The following is a 20526-nucleotide window of genomic DNA, read 5'->3' as shown; positions in this document are numbered from 1 at the left end:
TTCTCTCTCTTCATAATAACCTCGCAAGTTAATAATTTTACTAATGTAGCATGAAATTAAGATTGGCGTAAGGTCTTGGAGCATAGAAGCTCACATCCGGCAAAAAGCCAAAACCATCTTGATGACAATTGTCAACCCAAAATGTTCAGAATTCAGTTAGGACAATAATATTACGGGAGATCGTCAGCCATCAAACCTCCAGATAGACGGTAGCCATATAAAATTCCACTACAAAATCACCACTACGTCCAGCCATTGGTGACATTGGCATAAGCAAATGACACAGCAAGCTCTCATGGTACACAAGAACCTACTCTTTATTGTAATGATACAGACTCGCACTAAAATGCTGCAGCGAACTAGTAGCACCACCAGAACACATGCTCATCTTCAGGTTCTAAGAAGGCAGGGTTTAGTAGGGCTCCACTGGTGCCCTGAACTTTGCTCCGGCATACACAGCCGCAGCACCAAGCTCTTCCTCAATCCTGAGCAGCTGCAATCGAGAAACAGGCAATGCCGATGTTTGTTCAAACATGACCACGTTTGGAAATGCATCACGTAATTTCAGTGACAAAGAGGAACTTCCAAGAACCGTATGCAAGTGCTCACCTGGTTGTATTTGGCCAGACGCTCAGAACGGCAGGGGGCTCCTGTCTTGATTTGACCCTGAAACCAATACATGGAGAGAATGTTACGAATGAAGATATCCAGAAGTATTTGATGTGTATGTTACTAGGCTAGTTGACAGCAGTACCGTAGCCAGACCAACCGAGAGGTCAGCAATGAAGGTGTCCTCTGTCTCACCACTGAACAAAGAGATCAATAGTTAAGTGAAACAGATCAAACGGGACTACTAAGCTTTCAAAAGTGCACAAAGCACTGCAATGCCTACCTCCTGTGGCTTGCCATCACTCCCCATCCAGCACGCTTGGACATTCTAACAGCCTCAATACTCTCGGTCACCGAGCCGATTTGATTCACCTGTCACCGTTAGTGATGGAATTACCACATTAGTCGATGTCACTAAAATATAGGCAACAAAACGTGATGCCCAGGAAAAGATTTGCAAGAGATATAGCAATGATTCTACCTTCAACAGAAGAGCATTGCAGGTCTTCTCATTGATGGCCTTGGCAACCCTCTGTTCAAGTCAAGCAGATAATGTTTAAAATTGTATGTTGCAAGGTTTAGTATGAAAATCGATGCACTAAAGTGTTACTCACAGTGGGATTAGTAACAAGAAGATCATCTCCTACAATCTGCACTTGTTGTCCAATCTCATCAGTGAGTTTGGCATAGGTGGACCAGTCATCCTGATCAAACGGGTCTTCGATGGAGACAATAGGGTACTCAGAAACGAAGGACTTGTACAGATCTTTCAGGCTGTCACCTGAAATTTTGTTTGAACCGTCGTTGTTCTGGCCACAAAATTAATATACATTAATATAAATAGTCATTTATTATCATAGGCCTGTACAATAACATAAAGAATAGCTCTGAGTAAATAAAAGCATAATAGGTTGCAGTTCTTACATCCTCCTTGAAATTAAGATCATACGTCTTATCCTTGTCACTAAAGAATTCGGAAGCAGCAACATCCATTCCAATGACCACCTGCCATAGATAAGTTGGATTAACAATACACAAAGGTTGAATTGTGAGCAAAGTAGAGAAGAGAGGAAGTACCTTTCCAGTGTAGCCAGCCTTTTCTATAGCTGCCTTCAACAGTTCAAGGCCCTCTTTGTTTTCCTGCATATATTGGTTGGTATAGCAATTGGTTTGGAATTAATTTTGTATTAGCTAATGATTAATTTTTTAATTACCCTGGAGTAAATATATAAACATTACAGTGTTCCTATTGTGAAAAGGAAACATAAAGCAATTAGCCTATTGCCATTGTCCTTGCACAAAAACCCAATTTTGCCATATTTTAAATAATGGCCTGTTCTATTTTATGGTCGGCTTAAATACACAAGATTTCTAAAATATTAATACAAGTACTATGTTGTGCCTGCCTATGGTACTAACAGGGAAAGGCGTATGGACATTACCTGAATGTTAGGTGCAAAGCCACCTTCATCCCCAACGTTTGTGGCATCTTGACCATACTTCTTCTTGATTATGCTCTGCGTACAGAAGCTACACTCTGACTACACACTCCAAGGGTACAAACTACGATACATCAGAAAATGCATAAGTTGCTCACCTTCAGGTTGTGATACACCTCAACTCCCATCTTCATGGCCTCCTTGAATGAGGAGGCACCGGTTGGGAGGATCATGAACTCCTGTTTCAGTTAAATGTTCAGAGAGTACAGTTGAAGCATGTATTCAGAAAATCACATTGCTCAAGCTAAGCTACCTGCATGGCAAGCTTGTTTCCAGCATGCGATCCTCCATTAATCACATTAAAAGCAGGTACAGGCAGCACCAGAGTTTTGTTTCCAGCAAGATTTGCAATGTGCTGCCAATATGTAGACTTTCAGAATCCTCTAACTTGTGCATACAAACATAATATAAATCATGGTCGTAACATTGACAGACCTGGTAAAGAGGAATCTTCTTCACCATGGCCCCAGCTTTACACACAGCTAGTGACACGGCAAGAATAGCATTTGCTCCAAGCTTTGTAGATTCAAAGCAACATCAAAGGAAATCAGTACAAACAGTGCAAGATGCAAGTTTAGTTTAGGAACATAAGTATCAACTCCATGATACCTTTTGTTTACACCAGCCCCATTCGTTGGAGGTTCCGTCAAGCTGCTGGACCATGAAGTTGTCAATGTCAACCTGCTCCGTGGGGTCCTGAAGCATAATTCACCGGTAAGCTAGCTATCATGTGTTTTGTGCATCGCATTAATGAAATCATCTGACTTGAGAACTGAGATGCATACCTTTCCAATAATTGCTGGCCCAATAATGCTATTCACATTATCCACAGCCTAGCAAAAGACAATTCGATTTATTAGTCCAATTTGAACAGAGAAAACAACCCATAAAAAACAATGGTTGCTACCACTGATACAGGTCAACTGTGGAAACAAACTTTAACTCACAAGCTACCAAGTAACACTTACTGAACTGATTACTCTTGTACTGAAAGTACTTCAAATGGGCTTCACTAATCAATTTTATTGCAAATACAATGTGGATATACATGTTGGTTTCTACTATCAAAAGTTTCTTAAACAAGGACCATCATATCCATGAATGACCATGGTACATGAGATATACAGATAACACAATACACTCACTGAATGGAAAAATTTGCAGGTCAACTAACCTTAAGAACACCCTTGCCAAGATAATCAGATCCTCCATCCCTCAACTCCAAGGCCTCATATATTCCTGAGGTAAATTTTCCAAAAATAAATAATGTCAAAATTCTGCATATAGATGTCAAAGAAGGCATGTGGAACTCGAATCAACACCGGAAGCCACTCTTCTTCAAAAAGTGAAAAAAGGGTGGCTAGAGCAAAATCTGACATACTGCAAAAAGTCATTTCGAATCAAATGACACATTTAGAATTAAAATAGTTATCTAGTATGAAAAATCCTTTGCTTTTCTCTATTGCTAGCATGTCAGAATGATAAAACATGGCACGGTATCACACATAAATCTGTTTCTTGGTCCATAAGACAAGTACTCTTCAGTCTTCAACCATGGTCTCAATGGCACTGCATTATTTCTGTACTATTTGAATACAAAATCATGCTTATTCTTGAGGATTGAAGTAAGGCTCAGAAAGGTATAGCTGAATTAAGATCAATGGATAAATAGATGACATTATGTGGAAAACATTCTAGTAGTGTTCAAAAGGTGCAGCTGTCTTTGTTTCATTCACCATGCCATGACAGTGATGATTCTGCTGGCATGCTTTCTAAACAATTTTAGGCTCTACTTTGTAAGGAAGTTGCTTTTTATTAAAGCCTGAAGACAGAAATGTTACAGGAAGTATTTCAATTTCTATAGTAAAAATACTAGCGTTACAAATACACTCCCAGCAGATGGTCATAGCAGCGTAGAACAGACTCAATAACACTTACGATTAGAACATACCAATCAAATTTAGCAACGAAACAACCACGCACACCTCCAGCGCTAGCCAATTTAACCTGACGAATATCAACAACCAAAGGTAGACAGCCTCGGCCCGTCCGACGTCCCCGGGCTCGTGGCCTGGGGCAAGTGTCAGCCCCGCAATGCCCAAAGCCGCCCAACTGGCCATCGGATCCGCGAGACCCGAGTGAGGAGGCCGCGACGCCTTGGCTGAGATGCAGATCCTGATCTGCTCGCCTCTCCTCGTCCCGGACAGATTCCAGCGCGCAGAGGATAGCATGGAGGTCGGATCTAGACGGGGAGAGTTGGGACGAGCTCAAATGCCATCACGCACGGGTGCTTGTCGCCGGAGTTCAGAAGCTGCGCAAAGCTTTAATGGGGGAGTAAAAAGGGGTAGGAGGAGGGGACAAGAGAGGGTCTGCGGCAGGGACTGGCTTCAGCGCCGCCGCAGCACCTGGTGGCGGCGGCGGCGGCGGCGGCGGCCGGAGAGCTCTGGGTCGGGGCGGTGGTGGCCCCTCCCGTCGCTGGGAGCGACGCGGAGGGGTTCAGACTCCGCAAGTTCAGCATCGAATAATTTCACCACGAAATTCCATGACACCCCCAGATCAAGTAATCTACAAGCATCGCAGCGCCAAAGAGATTGAGCACTCGAAAAATCTCGTGCCATGCAGGGTGCACGTACCAGTGGATGCGCCGCTGGGCACGGCCCCCCTCGCGAAGCTGCCGTCGCTGAGGACCACGTCCACCTGCACGCATCGGTGACAGCGAAATCAGTCCAGACCCCGACGGAAAACCTCCACCACATCACCACACGAACAGCGACGCGCAGAACCGACACGGAACAAGCCCCTTTCCCCCTCGATCGACTTCGCCATGTACCTCGACGGTGGGGTTGCCGCGGCTGTCGAAGATCTGCCTCGCCTTCACGGACGCGATCGTCACCGCCATCTCCTCCCGCCGCGACGAAGCTACCTCCTTATCTCAAAAAGGAAATGGCCCTCTCGCGCTCTCAAAGATCTGCTCGTGCTTTGTCTCGCCACTCTAGTCGGGGGCGGCGGCCGGGCGGGCAATTTGTAGAAGAAGAAGAGGGCAGCGGTGGGATGGGGGCGGGTGGGGCCCGCTCGTCGGCGTCCGCACATGGATTTGCTTGGAGGAGGGGAAGCTCCCCGCGCCATAGGTTTCCACGGAGGCGCCATTGGTTTCCACGGGGGCTGGCGCATCGAAAGCATATTCGATTTCTTGTTCCACGGTGCAAGTACGGTGGTGTGTTGAAGTTAAAAATTAAGAACTTACTATTGTAATTATTTTGTTTCCTTTTGAGAGGGAAAAAGGTACACCACTAAAGCGCATCGTCTCCTTTAATGATTCGATTAGAGTCTTGATGAAGCAAATATACTTTTATTTGAGAAAAATGCTCATTTATAATATCGATATTGATGATTATTTTGTGTGGTACGCACCATCGTGTTGCCGATCATCATATGTTTTCTTTTTCGTGTAATCACCATATGTTCATATGCATTGAATATTGTAGATTTAACTGTAGATTCCTAATTCTTAAGATTTTTTTAAACTTGTAAGCAGTTTAAATTGCATTGCAAACTAATGGCACGAAAGGATGATCGAAAGGCATGTGTTAGATAGGCAAGGGAAAAGGAGTAGGCCAAGTGGCACTTTGTATCCGTCACCTTGGTCACCATCTGGCTTTAGTGCATTATAGAAAAATATACTCCTTTCATATAAAATTTATAATCCAATCAAATGTGCAAATCTGTCGAGGAAAGTAACAGCTCACCCAGGAGCACGAAAACTTCTTTAATCTTCCTCAGCTGTACAAAGCCACCGACACCTCTACCTTTGTCTAGAAACCAGACACACCTGACACCTTCAATGACTTTATAGTGAAAAGATTGCTTATGCACACAAGATTATCATGGAGTTCCCAGCTTGATTAATCATTTCCGAATAAAGATACACAACTCTTGTGTATATTATGTGGGTACGGCTGGCGACTTCCTTTCTAGTTTCTCTTGTTACTCGTTCCATTTGGCCCGCGACATTGGAATTCAGCGAACAGACGTACGACAGGAACTCGAGTTGGGGTTGTCAAAACTTTTTCAAAAATGCTAGCCGCATGTGGCTAGAAAAATCACTATCAAGAGGCACATATATGTCAAAATGCTTTTGGGCTTTCTACCTTTCCTTTTCTATTGTCGTTGATGAGGAGTCGCTGTCTATGGGTATCTCAGCACTGGAATTCCGATCCCCTTGTTTTTTTTTCCCGGTTCCGAAGGCAGCCCTGTTTTTGTTACGCCAATAATGCCACCATATTTAAAATTTTTTGAAACGGTAGTTTAGTCGTGATAAGTTGATAACGAATTCGAATTTGCCTTTGCAGTTTTATAAGATTGGCATGCGTCATGTGTATCGTGCCTCCAACAGTAAGATCGGCATGCCGTGCCGAGCAGTTTGTTCAGCCTGGTGAAGCTTCCTGCTGTCATGGCACGCGTCATGTGTGTGTCATGAGCCGCGGCACTCCTATTTGTTGAATTGGATTGGGCATCAGCTCTCACGGGGCAAAGGAGTAGTGCAAGTTCCCCAGATTTGTGCATAAATTATAGTTGTTTGATGGTTCATTTTTGTGTAGCCTTCCCACGGTAACGGTCCCTGATGTCAATGGTCATCCCTAGTCCAGTCGTCTTTTTGGAAGCTCGTTTGCGTGTTCTAGATTTGGAGCTGGTTCTAGACTTGATTTGGTAGTCAACTTGCCGCGGTTGGATGGCGTGCGCGATTCCGATGACATCGAACTTTTTATTTTTGGAAATTTTTTATTCCCGCATTTTCTATTTTTAGAATATGATAACTTATACCTTGATGCTAACATTTTTTTTACGGACTATGATTTTAGCATAACTTTCAAGATATATAACTTATACGTGTAACTTATACATACAACTTCTAAACAGCATCCGATTTATACGTATAACTTCGTCCTCCTAACTTGTTACATAATAATTTTGTAGCACAATTTTTATGACGGATATAAATTATACATATAGCTTTTGTTATAACTTGGACTAGAATTTTATTAGACAACTTATGTATATAGATTATGCACATAAAGGATCCACATGTGTACAAATGTTAAAATGTTACTATGACAAAAAAACTAATTGAATGGAAAAAGAAAAATAAAAAACAAAAGAAAAAAACCAAGTCCGTGCTGCCGCGGTGCGGGGTGGGTGCGACGTGCGCGGCACGTGGACCCGTCGTCCGTCAGACCATCACGCGCTAGCAGGGCTCGGGACGTGTCGAAGCGTTCGCTGAGATGGAAACCAGCGAGCGACCGTAGATTTGGATTTTCGTGCGCCAACAGTGAATACAAGCTGAAGCCATGGCCGCGCGAGGCGGCATCACATTCCATTCTGAAATGGTTTCGGAGTATAGAAGCTCACATCCGGCAAAAAGCAAAATACAACTTGGTGACACAACCCAAACTGTTCAGAGTTTCGTTTGGGCAAAAACTTTACGAGTGCAGATCGTCACTCATCAAAACCACCAGAAAAAGTTAGACCGTAGCCATATAAAATTCCACGACAAAATCACCACTAGTATGATTTGTCCAGCCATTGGTGATATGGCATAAGCACATGACACAGCAAGCTCTCATGGTACACGAGGACATACTCTTATTGTAATGATACAGACTTGTATTAAAATGCTGCAGCGAACAAGTCGCACCACCAGAACACATGCTCATCTTCAGGTTCTAAGAAGGCAGGGTCTAGTAGGGCTCCACTGGTGCCCTGAACTTTGCTCCGGCATAGACAGCCGCAGCACCAAGCTCTTCCTCGATCCTGAGCAGCTGCAATCGAGAAACAGGCAATGCCGATGTTTGTTCAGAATACAGACTTAGAACCGCAAACATGACCAGGTTTGGAAATGAATTGCGTAGTTTCAGTAACTAAGAGGAACTTCCAAGAAAGCGTGTGCAAGTGCTTACCTGGTTGTATTTGGCCAGGCGCTCAGAACGGCAGGGGGCTCCTGTCTTAATTTGACCCTGAAACCAATACATGGAGAGGATGTTACGAGTGAAGATATTCAGAAGTATCTGATGCGTATGTTACGAGGCTAGTTGACAGCAGTACCGTAGCTAGGCCAACCGAGAGGTCAGCAATGAAGGTATCCTCTGTCTCACCACTGAACAAAGAGATGAAATAGTTAAGTGAAACAGATCAAACGGGACTACTAAGCTTTCAAAATGCAGCAACGCCTACCTCCTGTGGCTTGCCATCACTCCCCATCCAGCACGCTTGGACATTCTAACAGCCTCAATACTCTCAGTCACAGACCCGATTTGATTCACCTGTCAACGTTTAGTTATTGCATTAGTTAGTAGTCACTAACAATACTGGAAAATCAATACCCAGCAAAAGATGTGTAATAGCAAAGAGCAATGATTCTCTACCTTCAGCAGAAGAGCATTGCAGGTCTTCTCACTGATGGCCTTGGCAACCCTCTGTACAGGTCAAGCAGGTAATGTTTAAACTTGTATGTTGCAAGGATTAGTAAAAAAATCAACCCACTAAAATGTTACTTACGGTGGGATTAGTAACAAGAAGATCATCTCCTACAATCTGCACTTGCTGTCCAATCTCATCAGTGAGTTTGGCATAGGTGGACCAGTCATCCTGATCAAACGGGTCTTCGATGGACACAATAGGGTACTCAGAAACAAAGGATTTGTACAGATCTTTCAGGCTGTCACCTGAGATTTTGTTTGAACCATCGTTGTTCTGGCCAAGACAGTTAATTAATGTAAATATTATCATAGGCCTATAGATAACATAAAGAGCAGCAATCAGAAGTAAATAAAAGCATAATAAGAAGTTGCAATTCTTACTTCCTCCTTGAAATTAAGATCATAAGTCTTATCCTTCTCACTGAAGAATTCAGAAGCAGCAACATCCATTCCAATGACCACCTGCCATAGATAGGTCATAGGTTGAATCAACGATACACAGAGGTCGAATTATGAGGTAAGTAGAGAAGAGAGGAGGCACCTTTCCAGTGTAGCCAGCCTTTTCTATAGCTGCCTTCAACAGTTCAAGGCCCTCTTTGTTTTCCTGCATACATTGGTTGATATAGAAATTGGACGTTAGATGAATGGATGCTGATGATTATTTTGTAATTACCCTAGTGTAAACATATAAAAATCACAGGAAACCTCCTTGCATAAAACCTCAACGTTGCCCCATCTTGAATTATGGACTTTTCTACTTTCTGGTCAGCTCAAATACACTAGATTTCTAAAGCGTTAATATATGTATTAATTGTTGTGCTTTCCTATGACAGCCATGGAGAAAAGCATATAGGCATTTACCTGAATGTTAGGTGCAAAGCCACCTTCATCCCCAACATTTGTAGCGTCTTGACCATACTTCTTCTTGATTATGCTCTGCAAACAGGAGCATTAGCGTTATGAGTTTATGAATACTACTCCAAGGGTCCAGACTTACTATACGTCAGTAGATGCATAAGTTGCTCACCTTCAGGTTGTGATACACCTCAACTCCCATCTTCATGGCCTCCTTGAATGAGGAGGCACCAGTTGGGAGGATCATGAACTCCTGTACAACAGTTAAACGTTCAGAAAATATAGTTGAAGCATGTATTTAGAAAATCACATTTCTCAAGCAATGTTACCTGCATGGCAAGCTTGTTTCCAGCATGTGATCCTCCATTGATCACATTAAAAGCAGGTACAGGCAGCACCACAGTTTTGTTTCCAGCAAGGTTTGCAATGTGCTGCAAATAAGTAAACTTTCAGTACACCCTCTAAATTTAACATAATAATAAATCATGGTGGTGAGTGGTGACATTTGACCTGGTAAAGAGGAATCTTCTTCACCATAGCTCCAGCTTTGCACACTGCCAGTGACACCGCGAGAATAGCATTTGCTCCAAGCTTTGTATATGCAAGACATCATCAGATGAAATCAGTACGAACAGTGCAAGATGCAAGCCAAGTTTAGGATTTAGGAACATAAGTATCAAATCCATGATACCTTTTGTTTACACCAGCCCCATTCGTTGGAGGTTCCATCAAGCTGCTGGACCATGAAGTTGTCAATGTCAACCTGCTCAGTGGGGTCCTGAAGCATAATTCACCAGTAAGCTAGCTATCATGTGTTTTGGGTGTTACATCGATGAAATCATATAATATTCTTACTTAACAATTGAGATGCATACCTTTCCAATAATTGCTGGTCCAATGATGCTATTTACATTGTTCACAGCCTAGCAAAAGGCAATACGACTTATTAATCCAATGTTAACAGAGAAAACAACCCATCAAAAACAGAATGGTTGCAACCAATAATACAGGTTAACTATGGGAAGAAATTTTAAGCCACAAGCTACCTACTAACACTTATTCTGCTTAGTTATTCCTTATGTACTGAAAGCATAGACTTCAAATAGGTTTCATGAATCAATTTTATCGCAAATACAAGATGGATACACATGTTAGTTTCTGTTATATAAAGTTTCTTAAACCAGGACCATCGGACTCATGAATGACTATGGTGCATGGCATATACAGCTAGAATAAACCCTCAAAACTGAATGGAAAAATGGTTGGTTATAACTAACCTTAAGAACACCCTTGCCAAGATAGTCAGATCCTCCATCCCTCAACTCCAACGCCTCATATATTCCTGAAGTCAATTTTCCAAAAAAAAATGCTAAAATTCTGCATATAGATTTCAAAGAAGGCATGTAGAATTTGAGTCAACAGCAGACAGCACTCCCAAAAGGTGAAAAGAAAATGTGGCTTGAGTAGAGCCATAGACCACAATCTGGAATACTGCATAAAGGTCATTTAAAATGAAAAGGCACATTTAGAATTACCATTGCACCAAATCTAGGACGAAAAATATTTTCCTTTCGCTAACATGTCAAAATGAACAAATGATCAAACATGGCATGGTATCACTAATGTGTCTGTTTCATGATTCTTAAGACAAGAATACTTCAGCAAAGGTCTCAATAGCTTCACTGCATCCTTTCTGCATCATTTGAAAACAAAACCATGCTTGTACTCGATAGTTTAAGTAAGGTTCAGAGAAGTATAACTGAATATCTGAAAAAATTACAGTATTGTTAAAATTCCAGTACACAAGTTGAAAGGCAAAGCTGCTTTCTGTATCATTTACAGATCCACGTGGTAAGCAATTTGGAGACCAGTTCACCCTGTCATGATGGAAGACGACTCTGCTGACATGTTCCCTATACACTTTATGCTTTGCTTTGAAACAAAGTTGTTTCTACAAAGCCTGAACACAAAAATCCTATATGAAGTTTTTTCAATTCCTATAGTAAAAAATACTATCGTTCCAAATAGGCACCCAACAGCGGACCATTGTGGAGGAGAACAAACTCAACACTTGAGATTAGAACGTACCAATCAATCTAGTAGCTAAAAAAAAAGCACAACTCCATACCTAGCCAATTGAACCTGACGAATGACTACACACCAACAGGATTGAAGCAACCAATCAAAACGCACAATATTGGCGTCACACAACCAGAGCATCGACTAATTTCATCGTTCAAATTCCTTGACACGTATTCATCGTTCAAATTCCTTGACACGTACGCCAGATCAAGCGATGCAAGCATCGGGGCACGAACAGAGCGCTTGAAAAATCTCGTCTCATGCAGGGTGGATAAGACACGCGCGCGCGCGTACAAACATACCAGTGGATGCGCCACTGGGCACGGCCGCCCTGGCGAAACTCCCGTCGCTGAGGCCCACGTCCACCTGCACGCGTCCGTCACAGCAAAATCGATCCAGATTCAGACGAAAAACCTTCAGTACATCACCACACGCACAGCGACGTGCAGAACGGACACAGAACAACCCCCTTTCCCCCTCGATCGATTTCGCCACGTACCTCGACGGTGGGGTTGCCGCGGCTGTCGAAGATCTGCCTCGCCTTCACGGACGCGATCGTAACCGCCATCTCCTCCAGCCGCGACGAAGCTACCTCCTTATCTCAAAAAGGAAAATGACCTCTCGCTGTGTCTAGATCTGTTCGTGCTTTGTCTCGCCACTCGAGTCGGGGGCGCGGCATTTGTAGAAGAGGGCAGCGGTGGGATGGGGTGGGGGCATCTGGCGGCGCCAGGTCTCGACCAGGTGAGCGGGTGGGGCCCGCTCGTCGGCGTCCGCAAATGGATTTGCTTGGAGGAGGTGAAGCTCCCCGCGCCATTGGTTTCCACGGGGCCACGGGGGCTTAGCGGCATCGAACCATATTCGATCTCTTGTTCCATGGTGCAAGTTCAATTGGTACTTAAGAACATACTAGAACTATCGTATAATGATTGTTTTTCCTTGCTGATAGCCTTCTTAAATCCTGGGGTAAAGCTGAGAGGAGAAAAAGTTACTCTACTATCCGTGTTAACAAAAATATTTCCTGTACTATTATGTATATAAATGCACCTACATGGTAGAGATTCGAAGTCGGATGCGGATATATTTTTTCCTAATAAAAGTGCTCCTTTTCTATAATATGTGGTACCACCATCTTGATGCAAAATCATCATATGTTCATATGCATTGAGTATTGTAGATTTAACTGGTCCTTAATTCCTAATTTTTCTTGTTTGAAAAAGCGCTCCCAAGTTTAACTAACGGCGCAAGAGGACGATCAAAGAGGTTCGTGTTAGGTACCCACGGGAAAAGGACAAGGACAAGTGGCATTTTGCACCGTCGCCTTGGTGACCACCTGGTTCTAAAGAAAGTTACTTGTTCTAAAGAAAAATTCCGGTCCAATCAAGCGTGCAACTCTGTCCAAGAAAGTAAGAGCTCACCTAGGAGCTTGATGATTTTTTAATCTTTGTCATATGCACAAAGCCACAGACACCTTTGCCTTTGCCTTTGCCTAGAAAACAATCAGACACCTTGGCACCATCGACGGCTTCATGGGGGAAAAAGGTTTATGCGTACAGGTCTACAAGATCATTCTGAAGTTATGAGCATGATTAATTTTTTCGAACAAAGATGCACCCCTCTTCTGCGTTTGATGGATTGTGACTCCATTACCAACTTCTCCTGGCACCCATCCCATTTTGGCCCATGACATTGGACTAGATCTGGGAATTCAGCCATGAACGACGTACAACAAGAACTCGAGTTGGGGTCGTCAAAAACTCGTAAATTGCTGTCCACAAATATGGTTGGGAAAATTATTATCAGCTAGCACATATATGACAAAAATCCTTTGGGCACCTTGTGAACGATCTTTTTCCGTTACAGTTGCTTGACCACAGGTCATTTTCCGTGGGCCTCTCTCATTTGGCCCATGACGTTAGACTGGATCCGGAATTCAGCCATGTATGTCATTTTTCATGGGCATCTCTCATTTGGCCCATGACACTAGACTGGATCCGGAAATCAGCCATTAACGACATACGACAAGAACTCCGAGTTGGGGACATCAAAAATTTGTAAATTTTCGTCCACAAATATGGTTGGGAAAATTATTATCAACTGGCACATATATGACAAAAATCCTTTGGGCACCTTGCTAAGGATCCTTTCCCGTTACCGTTGCTTGACCACAGGTCATTTTCCGTAGGCATCTCCGCGCTGGAATTCCCCTTGTTTTTTTTTTCCCAATCTCCCATGCAGCACTGCTCGTTTTGTGGCCCAATACTACCAGTCTGCCCACCATTTAAAATTGAATGTTTTAGTCATGACAACTTGACGAATTCGGCTTCGCCTTCGCAGTTTTATAAGCACCATGATTAAAATGATGATGATGATGCAAGATGGCACTCTCACAAGGCATGGACCTTTTCATGGAACAATAATGGAAGTTTTTTAAGGGGTGAGCAATAATCGAAGCGCTTTAGTGCTTCGTGCGAATCTGCGAATGTAAGGCCTACTGGTCCGGGTGTAAACTAGTGACGCTAGGTGCACCTCTAACCTTTTTTAGTTCAAATATTTGTGCTAGTTTTTCAAATTGAGATTCTATTTTAAAAATATAGTACAAATATTTGAATTAAAAATGGTTGAAGGTGCATCTAAGATCACCAATTTACACCCCTCTACATTCAGCATCCAAGCTCGAGCCCGGAAACCAGACCTAGCCATGACTATAAGCCTGACTTGAAATTCTCGCACCGGGAGGCAAAAATGCAAGTGGACTCTGTGCCCACGTGGGCATATGCTCAACAGATGCTTATCCCTCCTATGAATCCTTTTAGTGGTGGGGATTCATTTGCAGAGGCTAACAGCGTGAGCGTTCACAGCAACGCCGAACTCACAGCAGCCGGGCAGCCGCTCGCTAGCTGCTGGCTACTGCCCATATGTCCACTGGAGCCCGCGCCGGCAGCTTTCCCCTCTCCTCTTTCTCTTGAGTCATGAGCGCACCTGAATCTCGCTCTCCGGCTCTCGAGTCTCCCTCTCTCAAGACACGCGCTGTCGCCGCGAGCTGCACGTCAGTTCAGGCGCAGTGGAGCTCCCCTGGCGGGTCATGCGTGGACGACGGCAAGTAGTGGGTGGCTGGAGCTCGCCTCGAGGGCGACACAGGCACAGCCCCGCCCCCAGATCCAACCATAACAGTGGCGACGTGACAGCAGCTGCAAGTTTGGCGTCAACGAAACGGGTCGCCCATGGTTGCGGACCTCCACACGCGTCACCACCAGGCGATACACCAGCTCTCGTCGGACCCCACACCGGTAAGAGGAGTGCCTCTCCTGCTCCGATCTGACAGGGCCACAAGAAAGGCGATGGCGAACTCTTCCTCCCGAACCTGCGTCCAGCAGCAATACAGCAGTATATTCTGGCAGCGGCTGGTGGGTATTGCTGCGGCCAAATGTTCTCTTTCTTTGGTTGCATAGAAACTATACGAGCATGGACTCATAGGCATCATGGACAAAAAGTGTTGCCTCGTATGGACTCATAGGCATCATGGACAAAAAGTGTTGCCTCTTTGTCAGTCCGATTCTGAGCTCTAAGTCATCACCTCAAATTCTAAGCTCCAATTTCCAGATTGTGTTTGTTGTCAGATTGTTTGTGACTTGGTGTTGATTTTTTTTTCTTGTTCTCTGTTGATTCTTTGTCAGGCCGATTCTTGCTAAAAATAAATGTGCGTAGAAAATATTCTCCACACATATTGCTATAGATCAAATCTATTTAAAATTTCTTGATCATCTTGCTCCAGATCTAATAACATGGCTGTCTAAACTGGAATGGGGATGATTTGATTGCTTGGGTGATGGATTGGGATATTAGGATTATTTTTAGATAGAAGCTATTTTTCTAGCTAAAATGTTAGAAATCAATTTTGATTGAAACTATTTTCTAGGTAAATGCTAGAAATGCGGTAAGAAGTTATGTTGCGGAAAGATTGTACTTCATAGGTACAATCTACCATATTGGCTTTTGGATTAAAATTTTTGACCTAAAAGATAGGTGCACTCTGACACAAGTATTTTAATTTTTATGCAAAAAAATAAAACTTGATCACACAACTCTTCTGTACCCACAACCGCAGAATTGTTCCACGGATCACATGCAGCAACACAACTTGCAGTTTTTTTTTGAACAGTAAATTCTGAACTTCAGGTGTGATTGCAACTGAAGCACTGAGCTACACTGGTATGCTTGCATTTAAATAACAGAACTTGAGGGCAACCCAAGCAAAATAAATACTCCATCAGGAATAAAAACAAGTCTGATAGTACCTTGACGCATGGGAGCAGCGGACGAATCGAGTGTGCTAATAATTCATGAGCATAAGAGTTACATGAACATGGACAAAAACAAACATCGGTTGCACCAAAGGACTTTCCAAGTTCAATGCGTGCTTCTCAATCTCTGAAGAGCGATCAAACTCGTTTGATATGAGAGCTTTCACCAAAGACGGGGAATCTACGCATCTGGCATCTCTGATCGACGGCGGGCGGCGCCAGCACCTCCGCCACCGCTCGCCGCCGTCATGAGCCCAAGTTCATCTCATCCGTCCAACCATCAACGTGGATCGCGTGATGCACGAATCTTGATGCACGAGGCGCACGCCTCTTCGTCCCCCGTTATCCACTCGGTCACACACTCCCCCCCGGGTTCTACTTCCTTTCCCCCCGACCACTCGGCCGCCCGCTTCAATGGCGCTGTCACCGGCGGCGCCGGCCAACTCCTCCTGCTTCCACGCCCGCGCCGCCGCTAACCAGACATCCTCTCTCAGGTTGGCCGTCTCGTCCCGTCCCGCGACCCTCAAACCCTAAACTCTTCCCCACTGACTTCTCAGTTCCCCCCCCCCCCCCCCTCTTGCAGCGTGGGCACCAGGGTTTTCGTCGGGCTCAGGGCGCAGACCAAGCTAGGTGAGCGGGAGCTGACGAAACTTGCTGGAATTTGTGCTGGATTTATCTTCCGTGTTTGATTTTTGGTTTTCCGGTTGAGGATGCTGAGCAGGTTCGTCGGAGTCGTCGTGCCCAAATGTCAGCGCGGGGTTCTACACCGCCGTCAACCGGAGGATCTCTCTCGGGTGAGTGTGCACCGATCCGTATGCGTTGACACGTGATCCGTCTTTGCTGGGGACACGCGCCCAGTCGCCCAGGTTTCTGAGAAATTAGATTTTACGCCGTGATAGGGTATTAGGATGTTGTACTGTTACTATCATATTGGCAAGTTTGTTGTTGCTCCATTTCGGTTAGCTGTAATTCTGGTCATAGTGCATTGTTGGCTGTGGCAATTTACATGGAAATACAAGTACCTATATTAGTATACAAGCAGTGCTTTTGATCACATTAAGTAACCATTAGTCCGTAGACATGGCTGACCTTTGAAGTCTCATTTGACCGATGGATATTCAAAAGATCTACAACTTAGGATGAGCTATTCCTTCTGTTATAAGGACCAAAGAAATTCTCCTCATCTCGCTGTTCTAATAAGCAGTGATGCTCATAGATTTGTTAGTGCTAGAGGTAGCTGAAGAAAAACAGTGCATTGTTGGCTGTGGCAGTTTACATGGAAATGCAAGTACCTATGTTAGTCTGCAAGCAGTGCTTTCGATCACATTAAGTAACCATAGTCTGTAGACATGGCTGACCTCTCAAGTCTCATTTGAGCGATGGATATTCAGAAGATCTACAACTTAAGATGAGATATCCATCTGTTAAAGAACAAAGGATTTTTTCCCCATCTTACTGTTCTAATAAGAAGCGATACCCGATATATTTGTTGGCACTTGAGGTAGCTGAAGAAAAACAGAATGACTCTGGCGTTGTTTGTTGGACACAGTTGACATTTGAGTGTACTAATTTGCCTTTGATAGGTTGTCAAACAAGAAGGCTACCAGAGCCCGCATTTCGATGATGCCTATAGGTACTCCACGTGTGCCTTACAGAACCCCTGGTGAAGGAACCTGGCAATGGCTTGACATATGGAATGCTTTGGTAATACTTCACAGCACCTAGTTACATGCTCCCTTGAGCTGATGTAATTCTGTTTGCCCACTGTGCATGGATAACAATTGAATTTTCCATGTGCAGTATCGTGAAAGGATTATCTTCATTGGGGACAATATAGATGAAGAATTCAGCAACCAAGTGTTGGCAAGCATGCTGTACCTTGACAGCATTGATAATACAAAAAAGATTCTTCTATACATTAATGGACCAGGAGGAGATGTAAGAACCTTACAACATCATGCTTGGACTTATGTTGGGTTGTCTACTTTTATGTTACTATTGTTATTCTTTTTGGGAGAAAAAATTGGGGGCCATAAATCTGTGACTTGGAAGCAGCACAAGCATCAAGAATTTGAAAAAAAAATCTAAGTACATGGTCTTTTATGTTTCAAGTATTAAAAATAATTGATCAAAGAGTCCATGAAAATGAGGTTACCTCAAACCAACTCATGCTACATTCTAATCTGAACTCATCCCTGGTTTTGCAGCTTACTCCGTGTATGGCACTCTATGATACCATGCTAAGCCTAAAGAGTCCAATTGGTACACACTGCTTGGGATTTGCATTCAACTTGGCAGGATTTATTCTTGCAGCTGGTGAAAAGGTATTACTAATTAATATTGGTTTCTTTTTGGAGCCTATGGTCTTGAATATGCTCAAGTATAATACATATATCTGTTCTTCCTGTGTTGTCCAGGGTTCACGTACTGGTATGCCCCTATGCCGGATTTCACTTCAGTCACCTGCTGGAGCTGCTCGAGGCCAGGTTTATGATCTTAACAGAAGACCAATTGGTTTAATATTGGATGCCTGCATCTTAGAGTCTATTATTTATTATATATTTCTCTTCAGGCTGATGATATTGAAAATGAAGCAAATGAGCTTATTCGTATCAAGAACTATCTGTATGGCAAGCTCGCGGAGCACACAGGTCACTCGGTCGAAAAGGCAAGGAGTTCTGATTGCATGAACCTTCTTTCTAAATTCTGATTTATCTCCTTTCAATTATGTGTGCTTAAACAAGTTTTTTGTCGCGTTATGTACAAGTTGGTGGTGCATTATGGTTTGCATTGCTCTGTTTTTTTTGTATTGCATAATGAAGTCCAAAATCTGATTCATAATGCCATATTATGTTACATGCTACTGTACCATATTCTGATTCTTTTGAGAATATCCCATAGATGATTTTATTTTACAATCTTTTCACTTGTGGTCTGATACGATTGTATCAGCAATTTCGGTCCTAAGGGTCCCATTCATCTCAAGTATTTACTCCTTTGCAGATTCATGAGGACTTGTCTAGGGTGAAACGCTTTGACGCTGAAGGGGCTCTCGAATACGGGGTTATTGACCGAATTGTCAGGCCTTCTCGGATCAAGAAAGAGGGGTCCACTGCTCAAAGGAAGGACATGCGAAATCTGGGACTTGGCTAATATATGCTATGCTATTGTATCAGATCTATGTACTGTGTTGGATTGCACTACCCCGAACTTCAATTTACGGAACTCTAGGATTTACTAGTTAGCAAGATAAGCAGGCATGCTGGCTGAAGTGGAACGTAGCAGCTATTCTTCCATTTCATTATATGTATGGACGCAGCATGCGCTCTACTTTTTCGCGAGAACCTTCTATTTGGAGAGAAATGTACTGTCCAAATTTTCCACAAAGCTTACACTGAATCTGCAGCTCGCCAGTACCTAGTATGCTTTTGCTAACTCCCTGTATCATCTTTTAGTGAGCTGCAGAGCAAAGAAAAAGACTACTGGGCACTAGCCTCTAGGCGCATCGTGCGCTACTTTTCTGTACCATCAGGTGCCCATGTTTTGGATTGGGAATACAGTTACAAGCAGTGCCCTTTTCCAGGCTGTGTGTGTTAGCTTTCAATAATGAGACCAGGTGCCCATGTTTGCTGTATCTTCATGTCAATGTGACCGACTGCTGGGAGAAGAGGTAGCTTTCAATGGTGGTGACCGGCCACCTTACAAACTGTGCATGAACGTGCAGAATGTTTCTTCAGTTCAGAGAAGAAGCTGATGCCCCGAGAAGGATGCCGATTGGTAGGCGAAGAATGTTACCTGCAAGTCCAAATGCACTCACCACTCCTCTTGTGTTTTGACAAAGTTGCACAGATATGATCGATGCCACATACTGTTGACGAAACTGCAGATGAGAGTGTGCAACAACTCAAGAATTGACAGTCCAACAGACATGAGCGACTCCATCTCCTGGCCGTGGTCATCGCTCACCAAATTGGTACAGTGGCATCCCACCGCCTCCCTGTTTCCGGCATCACCGCACGAACTCATTCCAGTAGAGCACTGGAACTGGAACTCGAATTGGGATGATGGAATCATCGATCCAGCACCATCAGTTCCTGCATGCAAGTAACGAGCAGCTAGCTGCTGCTGGCCTGGGGTCCCATTCCCAAAAGAAGTGTGATTTGGTTTACAGAAACAAAACCCTTGGCCTTCGATCCCGGCTGAATCGCAGAGGCCGTGCGTGTCCGCATCTGATGATCTGCCTGCGCAGCCGACCGGCCGGAGCGCAGGAGCGGATAAGCGCACAGTTTGTTAGCCAGGTAGGGCCTTTTCGCCACACCAACTTCAAGAAAGCAACCCAGGAGAGAGGGAGGGGGGCTTTTAGTTTAGGTTTAGCCAATAAACAAGGCATGCATGGTTTACCTTTGCACACTTCATGAAAAGAAAAAGGCCATTTGGAGGCGGGCTCCAGCGACGGTCAACATCATCATTCATCAGAGTGGTTGAGAGAAGAGGCCTGCAGGGCATGCATGCACTGATGCTCTCCCTCTCTCTCTCATATGATTCATATCATATGCAGACAGACACAAGCAAGAAAGAACCAGCCTTGAGCCACTCCTGCCTGCACTACCTGCATGCAGACAGCTCCCCTCTCTCTCTCTCTCTCTCTGAGAGAGATTCTGAGAGAGAGAGAGAGAGATGGATGCATGCAGTGCAAAGTGATGGCTC

The 20526-nt window shown here is 43.9% G+C and overlaps 3 protein-coding genes across 4 annotated transcripts; 1 reads left to right on the top strand and 2 right to left on the bottom strand.

Moving 5' to 3' along the window:
- Nucleotides 1-95: 95 nt before the first annotated feature.
- Nucleotides 96-12169, bottom strand: LOC112888421 (enolase 1-like). 2 transcript variants are annotated; one of them, XM_025954632.1, is made up of 18 exons: nucleotides 12119-12169; nucleotides 4939-5039; nucleotides 4742-4805; nucleotides 3283-3347; nucleotides 2894-2941; nucleotides 2718-2804; nucleotides 2544-2624; nucleotides 2362-2463; nucleotides 2207-2287; nucleotides 2052-2126; nucleotides 1687-1749; nucleotides 1534-1614; nucleotides 1224-1418; nucleotides 1091-1141; nucleotides 893-981; nucleotides 755-806; nucleotides 610-666; nucleotides 96-493 (listed from the first exon to the last, which is right to left on the bottom strand). In XM_025954632.1, exons 2-18 carry the CDS (start codon nucleotides 5005-5007, stop codon nucleotides 413-415), a joined length of 1341 nt encoding a protein of 446 aa, XP_025810417.1. In that variant the 5' UTR covers nucleotides 5008-5039; nucleotides 12119-12169; the 3' UTR covers nucleotides 96-412. The 2 variants fall into 2 exon arrangements, with proteins under 2 accessions (XP_025810417.1, XP_025810416.1); XM_025954631.1 differs by lacking the exons at nucleotides 4742-4805; nucleotides 4939-5039; nucleotides 12119-12169 and adding an exon at nucleotides 4060-4555.
- Nucleotides 7543-12181, bottom strand: LOC112888422 (enolase 1). The gene is made up of 17 exons (XM_025954634.1): nucleotides 12018-12181; nucleotides 11821-11884; nucleotides 10714-10778; nucleotides 10312-10359; nucleotides 10128-10214; nucleotides 9947-10027; nucleotides 9766-9867; nucleotides 9609-9689; nucleotides 9443-9517; nucleotides 9123-9185; nucleotides 8963-9043; nucleotides 8661-8855; nucleotides 8528-8578; nucleotides 8337-8425; nucleotides 8208-8259; nucleotides 8063-8119; nucleotides 7543-7924 (listed from the first exon to the last, which is right to left on the bottom strand). The coding sequence occupies exons 1-17, from the start codon at nucleotides 12084-12086 to the stop codon at nucleotides 7844-7846; spliced, it is 1341 nt and encodes a 446-aa protein (XP_025810419.1). The 5' UTR covers nucleotides 12087-12181; the 3' UTR covers nucleotides 7543-7843.
- A 3991-nt stretch (nucleotides 12182-16172) lies between these two features.
- LOC112888369 (ATP-dependent Clp protease proteolytic subunit-related protein 2, chloroplastic) lies at nucleotides 16173-19347 on the top strand. Its single transcript, XM_025954573.1, has 9 exons — nucleotides 16173-16313; nucleotides 16403-16449; nucleotides 16541-16613; nucleotides 17403-17523; nucleotides 17620-17757; nucleotides 18027-18143; nucleotides 18237-18305; nucleotides 18392-18487; nucleotides 18823-19347. Exons 1-9 carry the CDS (start codon nucleotides 16234-16236, stop codon nucleotides 18970-18972), a joined length of 891 nt encoding a protein of 296 aa, XP_025810358.1. The 5' UTR covers nucleotides 16173-16233; the 3' UTR covers nucleotides 18973-19347.
- Nucleotides 19348-20526: the final 1179 nt, after the last annotated feature.

The sequence above is a fragment of the Panicum hallii genome, chromosome 4 (assembly GCF_002211085.1).
Source record: "Panicum hallii strain FIL2 chromosome 4, PHallii_v3.1, whole genome shotgun sequence".
NCBI lineage: Eukaryota > Viridiplantae > Streptophyta > Magnoliopsida > Poales > Poaceae > Panicum > Panicum hallii.
This window is presented reverse-complemented; position numbering and strand designations above follow the sequence as displayed.